Source organism: Calonectris borealis, chromosome Z (genome assembly GCF_964195595.1).
Source record: "Calonectris borealis chromosome Z, bCalBor7.hap1.2, whole genome shotgun sequence".
NCBI classification, from domain to species: Eukaryota; Metazoa; Chordata; class Aves; order Procellariiformes; family Procellariidae; genus Calonectris; species Calonectris borealis.
The window spans coordinates 10,498,236-10,512,251 of NC_134352.1; the positions used below are offsets into that span (position 1 = coordinate 10,498,236).

At 42.2% G+C, this 14,016-nt stretch overlaps 1 protein-coding gene across 1 annotated transcript in view; it reads right to left on the reverse strand.

The window, feature by feature from the left end:
• Nucleotides 1-354: 354 nt before the first annotated feature.
• Nucleotides 355-14,016, reverse strand: part of KIAA1958 (KIAA1958 ortholog) — a 53,588-nt gene continuing 39,926 nt past the window's right edge. Inside the window, exon 3 of the mRNA XM_075136332.1 lies at nucleotides 355-1,583. Within this exon, the coding sequence (XP_074992433.1) occupies nucleotides 538-1,583 (1,046 nt within the window). The 3' untranslated portion in view covers nucleotides 355-537. The remainder of the gene's footprint in view (nucleotides 1,584-14,016) is intronic.

The window sequence follows — 14,016 nt, forward strand, 5'->3', positions numbered from 1 at the left end:
AAATGGTTTCATGAACTTACATTGATGTATCTCTTATTTCTTGGTCTTGCTGATCAAGAATAAGCCAGCAGGTAAGAAGCAGCAGCCAGTGATAAGTTTGTCTCCTCCACTCTGGGAGGTCACGTTAAAATAAGTTGAAAAAATGCTTTAAAATAGAATTGCTACATAAGCCTCCCTGGGGATTTACACTGACTGATGTGTGTGCATGTTAAAAATGGTATTTCCAGTCTATCTTGTGTTGCCTGAGAACCATTTTTGTCCTTTTAAAATCTGCATTTATATTATAACCCATAAGTACCTTTCATTTTTGTATCAACACTATAAATACTATGTTAGTAATACTAAACTATTTCTATTGACTTATTTGTAGAAAGAAAAATATATTATATATTTATATATTTTTATAAAGTGAATTAACACTGGAGAGAGGGCTATGGGGGAATAGTGTACAATCACAGTTGATGTGTATTATTGGGCACAAATTCAACGCGTGAAACAAAAAGGAAAAGAAAAAAGTGTTCAGGTGATATCCCTCTTTCAAGCCGTGTCAGAGGATGAGTCATAGGATGCTGACACTATGAAGTTGCCAGTATTGGAATGGCTCGCCATGGACTGGGCAGCCTGCTGGCTCAAGTTATTGCAGATCAGCACCAGCTGGTTGCTCTGCGCTTCTGAGAGGGTGCTACAGCTCTGGTAGACGCTGAAGTTGGTTTTCCTGCCCGGGATGTTGCCTTTCTCGCACATCGTCTTTACCATCTTGGCAAGCTTGTTTTTCCCCAGGGCTTGGCAATTGTACCAGTGAAGCGCGGCCAAGTTGACGACGGGTTTGATGGACAGGTAAAAAGGCGCGTCCTCGTAGCGCATGGCTGGAGGCCGCCTCTGGGCGTACTCCTTGTAGTCTTGCACGGGGCAGGTCTGTGGGGAGTGCTGGGTGGCGTACACCCGGGAGTCCGTCCCGCCTCTCTTGCTCTTGGCGCTGACGTCTCCGTTGTCGGGCCCCATCCACTCCAGGTACTCCAACCCCGTCTCTGTCACCCGCAGCCGGATGTCTCCCCACTTGAGGGTGGACCCATGGAAACCCGTACAGTGTCCAAACGCCTTGGTGTTGTTTAGCCAGACAAGGTTCAGCAGCCCTTCGGGATTGTACCGGCTCAACAAGCCCCTTTTGCGCAGGATAAGCTCATCAGCAAAGGTGAGCTTCATGGATTTGTGTGGCTTGTTTCCTTTTCCTTTACACCTCAGCTCTATCTGCTTCTGCTTTAGAGCTTCCTGGGACCTCTTGAACTCCTTATCCCTTGTAATACTGTATCCATACCTGTGCTCTTTGAGATACCGCTCCAACCCACACTGATAGTTGGCCAGACTATTTGGCTCGTATTCAGACCCATCCTTTTGTCTGGCATCCACAAAGAAGGAAGCAAGGTAGGCATCAAGCTCTTTGCAGGGGATGACGTAGATCTCCCGGGTCTCAGAGGGGTACTTGGAGATGAGGAATTCTCGGAAATTGCGGAGAGCTGTCTGCGTGCTGCGAATGGTTTTCTCGTTCTGCTCCCTGCTGAGCTCCGCCGCTCTCTCATCCTGATCTGGAAGAGGGAAAAGGAGAAAGACAAAAGAAAGCAGAAGCAGTGAGTTTGTGCAACGTGCGTTTCCCCAAAACAAATTTCCTTAAAAAGGAAAAAAAATGAAAAAAAATTAAAATCAACTTCACAAAGAGCACTGGAAAACATCATTACATACCTGTCACATGACTGAAAAGCCAACTTCAGTTTCACAAATGATGTACTAGAGTATGGCACAAAACCAAAGTGAGCTCCTCATGACACTGGGGCACAGTTTTGTGCATGGAGATTTGTGGAAAACAGTGGGATTAGAGGCAATCTGCTTTTTAGAACAAATGCAAGGTAGAAGGTTTTTCTGTGGATCCCAATGCCGTGTGCAGGGCTCAATCCAAGTAATAAGTCCATTCTGAATTGCTTCATTTGTGAAACCAGAGGTTGTACTGGTTCCAATTTTTTTCTATAAAAAATAACTAAAGCATCATATTTATGACAGTAAAAATTATGTTTAATCAGACACATTTTTAAAGAGCTAAGTAAATATAGACAGAAATGTACAGTACAAAATAATGCAGCACATCCTAACAAAGGACTTGGCAGGTAAAAGTACTACACAGCGACGTGTAACTTACAAGTGTACAAGAATAAAAAAGGTAGTTAATATGTTCACATCAGAAGTTATGGAAGAAAACATGATTATACAGTCTCTCTACATAATCAAGCTGTACCTTGGCAGTGGAAGTACAATTGTGATAATTTCTTTTCATTTTGCAGAAAAATCAAATTCTGGAAACAACTTTATATTGCTCTGTAAGGCTATACTCAAAGGTCCTTACAATCAGTCACATATCAAACCACAATATTCAGATGCTACTGCTACGATGGTTGTTACCGACAACTGATTTTCGGGCTGATCATAAGATAAGCGTAAAAAGGAACAGCTTTTTACATATAAGTGATGTGTGTGTACTTCAGGACTGTTTTCTTGGCATATGCAAACTATCCGTCTGTACAAGGATGCAGCTTACAAGCACATAGGTGGAACTGTCATTATGAATGTGACAAACCTTAATGGTTTTAGAAAATGAACAGCTAATGCAAAGAAGGAAAAATTCAACAATTTGACTATTCTCTGTAATTGTGAATGGAACATTCTTTTTTCTCTCTTCCATTTAATAAGCAGAAGAGGGGAAAAAAGCAAGTTCTTTTTTGTTCTATCTCATTGCAAAACCCATACATTTTCGTGTCCTTTCAGCAGTGCCATAGCAACACTTGCCAGGTGTCTCCCACCCAACACACACACCACAAAGTGGTATGAGACCAGGTGAAGTTCCCACTGCTTCTCTGTCATTCAGGCTCAGCCCATGTCAGGCCATGCCGCACACCCATGCTTTGCAGCCGTGTTCAGACACTTGCTCTTTGTGCCCACTCTGCCCTGCAAGCCTGTTACCAGGGGAGGCAGCAGGGAAAGGAAGGTGGCCCTATCTCCTTCCCTAGCCACCTGCAACGTTTCATGAGGTGCAGAAAGTCGGTGCACAGCTGGGCAACTTCTCATTCCACCCATCTACAGAGTGACTCTGAAGAGAGTTCATCCCATCACCTCCATACCACAGCTGCAGACAGAGGCACTGGGAGTGACTCACCCCAGGACTTGCCAGCAGGCCAGAAACAAGGCCGAGTTTATATCCCCCAGGACCAGGTTCTGTGTCTTCACTGCAAGGCTTCTGCTGCATCCATAGCACTCAGTGAAACCTATTGAGAAGGGTCCTCAAACCCTCTGCAAAGCACAGAGAAGCGGGGCTCTGCAACAGAAATCTTTGGAGGCTTCTGCAGCCCATGAAAAAATGCTGCCACAGAACACTGAGGTTTGCTCTAACTGTGCTCAAGGGGAAAAAGAAAAGGTCACCAGCCTGTTTCAGAAACTGGTTTTAATATTGATGTCAGTATCAAAGAGCTCCCAGCAGCCTGCAGTGAAGTCTCATGCTTTAGGCAATGTATAGGATAGATCCTTTTATTATGGCTAGATGCAGGCTGGAAATAAAGAGACAACGCTGTTTGAAGCACCGAAACAAACATTTACTCTGGTACCTGGTTCGCTGCACCCATCACCACTTATTATAGCACTGTGTAAGTAATCAGTGCTTTGACTGACAGCCCACGTTTTAAGTACTGTTTCAGTATAAACAGTACATATAATGGCTCAGTTTTATACATGTCATCAATCACTACTTCTTAGAGGATAGCCTGTCACAACACAGCAGTGACATCCAGTCAGTCATTTATGTTATGGCATCTTTCCTTAATCTGCAAAAGAAATTGCCGGATCTGCAGCTAACAGTTATAAAACCCATGCTGAATTAAAGATCCCCTGATGTTGCGTGAGTGAAACAGTACCCCAGAAACACCGCATTCCTGCAGTGCTCTGGTGTGTTACTCCGCAAGGCAAGTGGGAAATGTGAAAGATAATGGGTCAGCTTCTCATCCAGCCACATAGGAGAACTATGTCAATTTTGACTATAAATCCAGCCTGCAGTGGTAGCTGATTATTCTCTTCCTATAAGACCGCTCCAATATCAGGGATATCTCCTAGCATGGGATGAATGCAGGGCGGCAGTGAGACCCAACGGACAGAGTCTGAGACAGCCAAAGTCATCAGATGTCAGCTGAGCCACTGTCGTCATCTCCATACTCTCTTCATCCACAGCAAAAGCAGACGATGCAGCTGAGCCTAACTTAACTAAGACAGCTCTTTATAGCCTAGGACAGCTGAGGAAGGAGACATAATTCTTCATGTCATTAAAGTCTTACTTCTTCATTTAACCAAGGAGATTTCATAGTGCTGAAAGAAACCATATAATCCATCTCCAACTACCATGGAGACATAAACTGTATCCAGGTATGCTTTTAATATCGCCAAACTTTGTGTTTTCTGCTAATTTCATAATCTTTTTCTATATTATTGTGGTGGTTGACCCTGGTCAGCACCTAAGCACCTCACAGCCACTTGCTCACTCCCCACCGCAGAGGCACAGGGAAGAGAATAGGAAAAGCAAAAGCGAGAAAACCTGTGAGTCAAGACAAAGACAGTTCAATAACTGAAATAAAGAGGAAAAAGAAACCCAACCGACAAGTAATGCAAAGGCAATCACTCACCACCTCCCACAAGTAGACCAATGCCCAGACACTCTCTGAGCAATGCCCACCTCCCCCCAAAAAACCCCTCCCTTCAGTTTTTATTGCTGAGCATGATGTCGTAGGGCAGGGAATATCTCCTTGCTTAGTCTGGGTCAGCTGTCCCTATTGTGTCCCCTCCCAACCTCTTGCCCACCCTAGGCCTAGCTGCTGGGGGGACAGAGTGGGAAAAAGAGAAAGCCTTGACACTGTGCAAGTCCGGCTCATCAACAGGCACAACACTGGTGTGTCAGTAACACTGTTTTAGCCACAAATCCGAAACACAGAAGGGTATGGGTGGCTACAAAGACAGTTAACAGACAGACCCAGTACAATTATACCATTTGGATCACTAATGAAACAGGCACACCTTGCCTCCTTTCCGTACAACCTTTGACAGGAGAAGGAGACCACAAAAATTATTCTCTGGGTACAGTCTGCAAATGGCCCTCGTAAAAATACTTACAACAAACCCATCTAGTCTACACATTTCTACTTTGCCTACAAGAAATAAGTAGAAACGGAATCAAAAACCTTACCATAGTCTGGATATTTGGCACTGATTGCTTCTGCTCTAGACACATGGCCTTGCGACCTTGTCAGAGAAGATTAGACTGGTGTAATGTCATTTTATTCCTTACAAATCCACCCAGACTAACAGATAAAGAAAGGCTACATAAAAGTAATTCAATCATTAAGAACTCAAGACTGAAAGACATCTCAACTGCCATCACAGTGATTTTTTGAAAATGTGTATGTTATGGTAAGGATCTGACAAGCGGGGAGAACTGTTGAGGTACAAGACTTCATCTCTGGGTCTGGGTATTGAAAGTGAATGTTCTTGTCCTGAGACAGGTGTGTTTCCACTGTAACAGTTCCCAGATGTTTCCTTGGTCTCACTTTGCTGTATCTTGCTGAGCAGAGACCAAAAGCTCTTTTGGCCAGGGCTTATGTTTTAATTTTCTCTGGTACTGCTGGAAACTACTGAAAAGACAGGTGGGGATCTACATTAGTTCCTTGACCACTGCAAGCATAAACTTGTTTGCTCTTGGGCCTCCACTGCTCACAGTATCATCAACTCTTCAGCGTGCATGGGTTCCAAAAAAGCATTGAAAAATGTAAAGTAAAAAAAGCACTGAAAAGTAAAAGCACTGAAAAAAAATCACAAAGCACTCCTCAATACTAGAGAACACCTCTGTAGCAGGAAGGCCCTGAGCTGCAAATTGCTGGAGGATAGGAGAGTGGGGAGGTGTCATATATGCTTGCGCCTTTCTTATAGTCTTCTGTAGGTGTCTGTTGTTAGGCTCTAGGAAGACAGATACTCTCATGTTATGGTCTAATTTGTCTCTGCTAGTAAAACAGTCTGTTACAACCAACCAAAAATTACTGTCATCATTGATCTACCAAGCCAAGCTATCCTTAATACGTTTTCCTTGTCATAATGCATCCTTTGGAGTTGGTAGTGCTGTTACCCCTGTGTTACAGACTAGGAGCAGAAACATAAAAAATAAATTGACTTAGAGATGCATCTCCTGAGGTCCTGCCCCCCCCTAGTTGCATCACTGCACAAAGGACCTGGTGGGAGCTCTTGTGTTTCCTATCTGATCCCCACATCGGAGTTTCATTTGCAAGAAAACCAGAACGTGGCAGAAAAAGTCAGTAAAACCCGCTCTATGGTGGGATCCGGGGTAAACTCCCAAGTAAGAGTTTGAAAAAGTGCCAAGTAGTTTAGATGTCCCAGTTTAAATGTAGCCAAAGAGATAAAATGACCTGGCAGAGATTAAACAGACAACCTAGTGGGAACCGAGTGTCCCAGGTTATCCCGCAACCATGAGATGATCCCTCCCACAGAGCAACAGCTGTCTTCTGATCTTTTCATAATCTGATTTTAACGCAGCCAAGACTTAACATTATCAGCGGAGTTATCAAACTCAGGGTTGTTTTTATTTCAGCTTGCACACATACACACACTCAAACTCCCTGAAAAGGACATAACCTCTGTAATTATGCATTGTGGGGGGGAAGGCACTTGCTTTCACAACAGGCATATGCAGATTGTTAACGTTCAGAAAGGGTTTGTAACATTAATGGGAGTCAACAGTCTTAAACTCTGCTTAAGTTAGGCAGTGAAATCTCAGAAGAAATTAAAAGTAAGGGGGGTTTTTTGGTGGTAATCACACCACCAGCCGAATAGTCTCTGCCCGATTTGTGTTCTGACTAGGAAAATGCTTTTGCAGGAGACCTGCTTCCACCAAAACGCCTTCATTCACGTGAAAAACCCTAGTTAACCGCACACAAAGCACCACGTATCTCCACACTAAGTGCTCTCTCTCCACGCCCCAGCACTTTGCAGGTTGGCTCTTGTACCTGCTCTGCAATTATTGAAAAGCAGCGATGGGCCATGGCCATACAGAGCCCTCTAAAACAGCCTGCTCCTACCTTTCTTTTTTCCTGTCCCCTCCTGTTTCAAGAAGGTATCCGCAGGCAAACGACATTCTCAAGTCAACAACTGCAGTGGGCAGAGGTCGTGCTGTTGTGCAAGGGAGGTATGGTCAAGTCACGGTGGGGGAAAGGCTGGGGGACCCTCTGACAAACGTGCCCTCCTGGAAGCAGTGCTACACCTCTTCTGTTAGGAGCGGCTGAATGCCACCGTTGTACCACGGCACCCCCGAGGATGAGTCCTCTTTCTGCATGCAAAATTTAGAAAGCTGACAGCTGGTTTTCACTGTATCACAGGAATAACTAAGTGAAAGCCATTCTTCTGTCTTGCCACTGAAGACCGAGGGTGAGAGTAAGAGCAGGAGGTCTCCCCGGCAGAAGTGCCTCTGAGCATTCGCAGAAACAACCTGAGATTAAGAGGCAGGGAGTGCTAAACACTCGGAGAATGATATTTTTGGCACTTTTACTGTCTGGTATGGACTAACTTCCCTGGGGCAACTCCTACACACATGCAGTAGTCAAAGGCTTAAGTTAAAAATACATATGTTTTAATGTAATTATTTCATATCCAACAATAACCATTTCTTTAGGAAGTCCTAAGGCCAAATGAAGTGCGCTTCCTGTGCCATAATAATCACAGTTCTTTAAGCTTAGGCTTGGTGAGTCAGAGTCAAAACAGAGGGAAAAACCCTGTGACTCCCTGGAGACTTTCATCAGGTTTTGACATCTAACAGCTTCTGAGATCTGCAGGATCAAAGGATTAACTTGTTAGCTGCAGATTACTGAAGTAGAAGAAAGTGCTCCTGCACTTTCTCTTGAATTTCTGCCCTACGCATCTGATGTTGCTCCTAAATTCTGTTTAACAATTAAAGTTCCCTACTTCCACTACATTAAGTCAAACTCTGCAGTTTAACATTTTCAGAAAAGGCTTTCTTTAGCACATAAAATGTGTAGTATGACAGAAATCTCTTAATTGAAATCCATTTATGAAAGATGTTATGTTTTCTGGCAAAAAAAAAAAAATCCTTCTATTCAGTTAACCTCCTCCAACACAATTATCAGTGAAATATTTTATGATTCTAAAATCAAAGGACACAGATTCCAAGCAAATGAGCATGGGAATATTTATACATTGGTATCTCCATGAAGTAAGAGTCACTAAAATAAATCTTAGTCACCTGTACATTTTTTGCAAGGTACAGAATCGTCTGATAAACGGATGCTCACTCAGACACTAGTGCTCATTTTCAATCTGCGTTCACTTTCACTACTTTCTCACCACAACAGCCTGAAAAGATATGAGGTGCAATTTGGCTGCTGGCAAAATCAACAGTAAAATTCACATCAATATTAATGGGACTACTGCATGATCCTCAGATGAGAGAAAATTTGTAGCCGTGACAAGGGATTAAGAAATTATGTCCTCCTATGACTGACTTGATCAACCTTTTACGCAGTGGATACTAGCAACCACTAGTGAATGGTGCAAACCAGCAGCACTCAGCAGACTTTGATTTGTACCAGGCTCCCTTCTTCTCCACCTGACTGTACGTGACATCTGCGCTATTTCAACACAAAGGTTCTAAAAATGCATTTTCTAAATAAAAAATATTTTAATTTGTTCAAGTGTGATCTCCAGTTCATCTAGTTGTCTGGTTTTGGTTTTGCCAGGGCTAGTGGAAAAGAGAAGTGTTGCGTGCTAGTTTTACCTCACATTTCACTTCTTCCACTGAACACTTAAAGTGGTATTTCTGGGGTATGAGACTGTATGGTTTCCTATCTCCTTTTGAAGCTGTTCTGTGACACACTGGTGTGAATTGCTGCAATGCAAAATGGGATGCATTTCCTCTGTATCCCATCAGTGGAGCTACTCGGTTCATATTTACCCAGATCCCACCTCCATTTGCCAGGAACAAATGGCGTCCAGCTCTCCCAGGCTTGTCCAGCACTGCAGCACTTCACAGCAGGACACTACAGCTGCTCCCTGGGGCACAGCATGGAGAACAGCAGAAGCAGAAGGTATTTTGCAAGAGCACTGGAGAAACCATATATCTGGTACTTAGGTGATGTCCAGGCAAAATGTTCTCAACTCACAGCTGGACTGGAGTCTGCCATTTTAGCTGCCCTGTTCCACGTCAGTCACCTGGATTATAACCGAGTCTGGAACAAACTCCAGGTCTATCTGCCCTGCCTTATCCCTCTCATTTCCATGCTAGCTATTACCCTTACAGAGCTTTATAAAAACAAATCATTTGGACCCTTATATAATTGACTGAGGTCCAGGGACCCAACTCTTCATAGAGGTGGAGGGTATAAAAGCCATGCTTGCAGTTTTCTATACTGCAAACCTAGAAACATTAGAAAACTTTAAAAAAATGTGAAACCCCCTTCCTCTCAAAATAACTGACTAAACTTTCTTCAGCTATGTTAACTTCTAACACATAATTGTTCCTCTTTCAGAGCCCAGGTTAAAAAAATCAAATCAGTGAAATTGGAGTGCTGCTGGAGTTGATAAGTGGCAAAACACTACCCACAATGTGAAGCAAATGTCAACTTTAGGTTGAGCATGCATCTTTGTATTCAACTATATAATCTTCTAATAATTTCCAATCAATTTACGGCTAACTCCACTTAGAAAAGTCAAAGTACTGATTTCAGTTTAAGGCTAAAGACAAGAGACATTTTTTGCCAATGATTTTCTTCAGGTTAAATATTTAACTCTGGAAAATAGAATTCTTTTTTTACGCAGGACTTTTTAGCAACACAGCGAAATGTTGCCCTTTCAAAGCATGTTATTTACTTCATGATCTGTGGCAGAAGGAATTAAAGGAGTATGTCACTGATTGTCTAACCTACCCTGAAAACTGGAAGCTGGATAATGCACGGCAGAAGTGATGCACTCATTTTCTAAGAGGACTTGGCTGGCTTGGCACCAGTCCAGAAAGTGTTGCACACACAATATCTGTTTTTCTCCCAAATAAGTTTCCAATTCAATACAGCACATTTTAAGTGCTTTCTGGATTGGGATCCCCATATTTAAGTATATGCTTATATGTAGAAATGTAGAAGGACTAAGTCATTATATGTTTAGAAGGTGGAAGAGGGGCACAACTGAATAAGATTTACATGTATCAGATGACTCGATTCAAAAGTTGCTAAGAGAAAAAACCAAAATGAGGAGAGAAAAAACTGTAAAGATCTAAGAAGCACGTCCTTTGTTGAATTAAGCTTATCATTTAAAAATCAATGAAGCATTAGGGGAAAAATACAAATTTTCACAGCAAAAATCCATTTCTTATGAAAGAAAAACAAGAAGCTACATTTTCCATACGATTTCCACCTTTACGTGATCACACAGAGAAAGCCATATTTACTGTGTAAACAGATCTTGCAAGCACCGATTGGGCAGCCAGCCAATTTAACTAGTGGGCTGGTTTGCACAAAATCATAGGTACAAATTTATAGGGCATTTTGGAAAATTTTGCGCAGTGGAATTTTGTGCCTGTCTGCAGTTGCAAGCCCTGTGGAAGAATAATGAGAAACGGGACAGAAACATGCATCCCCTCACAGTTTAGTGTTCTCTTTACATGCTGCCCCACATCACCAGAGGCTTAGCGTGTTCTCAGCTACGGCCTACCACCAGTTTTAATGTCATTGCATTTAAGAGCTAACTTTAATAAGCATAGTTGAGAAAGCAATGCAAGAGGTCTCGAAGGATGAGCCAGGCCTATGAAGCTTGCCTGCTTTTGATTCACTCCAGAGAGCAGCTGAGAAGCAGAGTTGGGAAATATCAGAGGGAAATAAAGACGAGGGGGAGAGAAGGGAGAATCAGAACAAAGGGGCGTGAAAAAAAGAACAACACTGAAGAGAGAGATTAAAACCAGATGAGGATCCTCAACATCTGAAATCTAATTTATATCACTGTTTTAGAATGAGGCACTCTAACTGGGGCAACAAGCAGTGAAACAAAGAAAAGGAGTATGTAATAAATATTTTATTACATTAATCATAATAAGCTGCACTTTAAGTCTTGGCCAAAGCATATTCTTAAATCAAGCTGAGAATGTGAGCAGTTTCAGACTTAAGAGCATGAGGCCCACATGACTGTAATTAACATAATAAATCATGCTGTGGAGCTCTCTACACAGGCTGACAGCGCTTAGCTGATATATTGCTTATTAGAGACTGCAGACATTTCTCCCTCTATTTTATTAAAGTGCCATTGGTAGTGAATCAAAAGGTACCCTTTTGTGTTCTGGCTGAACTATCTACTGCAGGTGTAATACGAAACATGTGTTGGGAGCTCGTGCCATTGACTTCTGATAACACAGATTGCAGCTCATGCATCCCAAACAACTGCATTTCCGTACCTTTTCTCCCACCCCCATCTTTAATTTAGGAAAGTACTCAAATTGCCTTGTTACTGAGCTTACAGTTTTATTTCTGAAATTCTCTTGTTGGTGATTTTGCCCAACCAGACCAATTTGCTTTTACCTTTCCACACTGTGTATTCTCCAGTATGAGGGAAGCAAGCTATGAAGGGCACAAACTCTATGAAGAGCTCACAATTTACAACCTTGCCTAACTAGTTTCAATGCACACTTTTAACGCACAGATTTCCTTTGTCTTCACTGGGTCAGAGAGCAGAATTTAAGGACCAGCTCTTTACACAATTCTCCAGAGAGGACAAAGTGCAAAACTTAAAGTGAAATAGCGCCTATGGTGGATTTTTTAGCCTGCTTTTCTGTTTTGAGCCTGTGCTGTGAGTCCTCTCCTCTTCGCACTCAAGAAAAAATGGCAACTTCAAACTTCACTTTGCAAACACAACTTTCACCATATTAGGAAGGGGTGGAACTTCAAAGATGTAAAGGTCCTACGAGGTTAGGGGAGGCTCAACAGCTGGGCACAGGGCAGAGACATGAATACATCCCAACTTACAGAAAGGCCACAACCTCAGGCGTTAGACACTCTGCTAGGCAGCTGCTCACACACCCTGGCTGACCAAAGCGCACACACTTTGTTCCAGACTAGCCATGGCATGTCCAGGCATTTGCCAGGACAAGGAGTCCCAAGAGGCACAAGAGCAGCTGGAAATTCTGCACAGAGAGGAGACAAAGAGATAAGGAACGTGCATTTGTCAGGAACCAGGCTGTTGTTCATGGCACAACTCGTTTATTTCTGTCCTTGAATACATGTTTAAACTTACTTTACCATAGTTTAATTGAATAGATACTTAGTCACATTTTGCAGCTCTACTTGAGTAAAGTCTCTTTAAATAAATTGAGGAGTTTCAAATTTTTTCTAGCTAGGTACATACACGCAGAGCATACACACACATACACACCTCTTTGCTGCTCAGAATATGGTTATTATTTCTCTTCTGTAATTATGTTGTCAACATTTTCCTGTCAGGATTGTATTGTTATTTCCATAAAAATAATTTGTTCTTCTATATAGGATACGAACAATCAGTTCCTCTGCTACTGAATAAGTTCATACCAAAACCAACACCAACTAATTTATGTAAGAGGTGACATGGGGTATGGTTTAATGGATATAATTATGGGTGTATGTTATACATATATATGGCTATTTTAATATGCAGTAGCACAATAAACAGTCTGATGTATTTAACAGCTGTACAAGTGAATGGTAAATGAGACAAGTTATTTGTCAAACTCTTAAGTTTTCTGAGGGCTATCTGAAATCAGGGGAGAGGAAACAGAAGCAAAAAGACACTTCATTATACAGAGAGAAAAAATAAATGTAAATCTGTGAGCAAAAAGCAAAGCATATATCAACATACAGGCGTGAATGCTGCGCTGTAATGCCAAGAATAGTTTTCCCGACTGTTAATTTGTTTTCTTGAATGTATAGTCAGTAGGAGAGAGCAAGTCCCAAACAACTGGCAGCGCTCCATTTCCCAAGAATCAATGACAGAAAAAAATCCCCATAACCTGGCACATGATTGAAGGACAGAGCTCACCGCAATCAGAAGAGTGCTCCAAGTTGTGGAATAATTTAATTATTATTAAATTATTATTCCAATTAATTATTCCAGTACAAAAACATCCATGCTTCTGTGGCTCATTCAGACTGCTATGCCTGACCACAGCAGTAAAGCAGAGATTAAGCAGATACCCAGTTAAGAGAGAGGGGGATGAGTGTAAACAGGAGATCGAAGCAAGCTATTCAAAGATCACAGATGAACATTCCTGTCTTTCACAGGTTTGATCTTTGCGTACAGGTATGTCCTGCTTGAAATAATTCAGTAATCAACCATTCACCTTTTACACTGAGGTGATGTGACCTGGGTCAGAATAGCTCAGAATCAATTTTTTCCTTCTCTGAAAAAACGGGCCAGCTTTTTTCTGTCTTTTTTTTTCACCAAGGACAAATCAGCAAGCAAGTGATTAAGTATTATTAATCCATAGTTGATGGTTTCAAGTGACGTTTTCATCATGAAGACCTAGTTAATGAAAAGCAACAACAGACCACAGTGTCACTGCCAGTCTAAAGATATCCTGAGTTTAATCAACAGGAACACATACAGTATTTCTCTCTCTGTGTATGCACTTACTGTTTAATTAAAGTTAATGGGAGCGACAGGTAGATGTTAGAAGTAAGATGCAGCCATGGCACTTAATGGTCAATGTATAATTAAGCACATAATATAAAGCTTTCATCAGACTCAGCAAGGTCCTCAGCACCACTTTTTACTTGACATTCAGGACGCCCTGTTCCTGGCTCCCAGCAGGGGCAGGATTCCGTGGCAGCCAGGACCTGGGAACCGCTGCCTCTAACACAACGCTCGTGTGATCAGCAGCATCCTGCCATTTTTGCAGGGCAG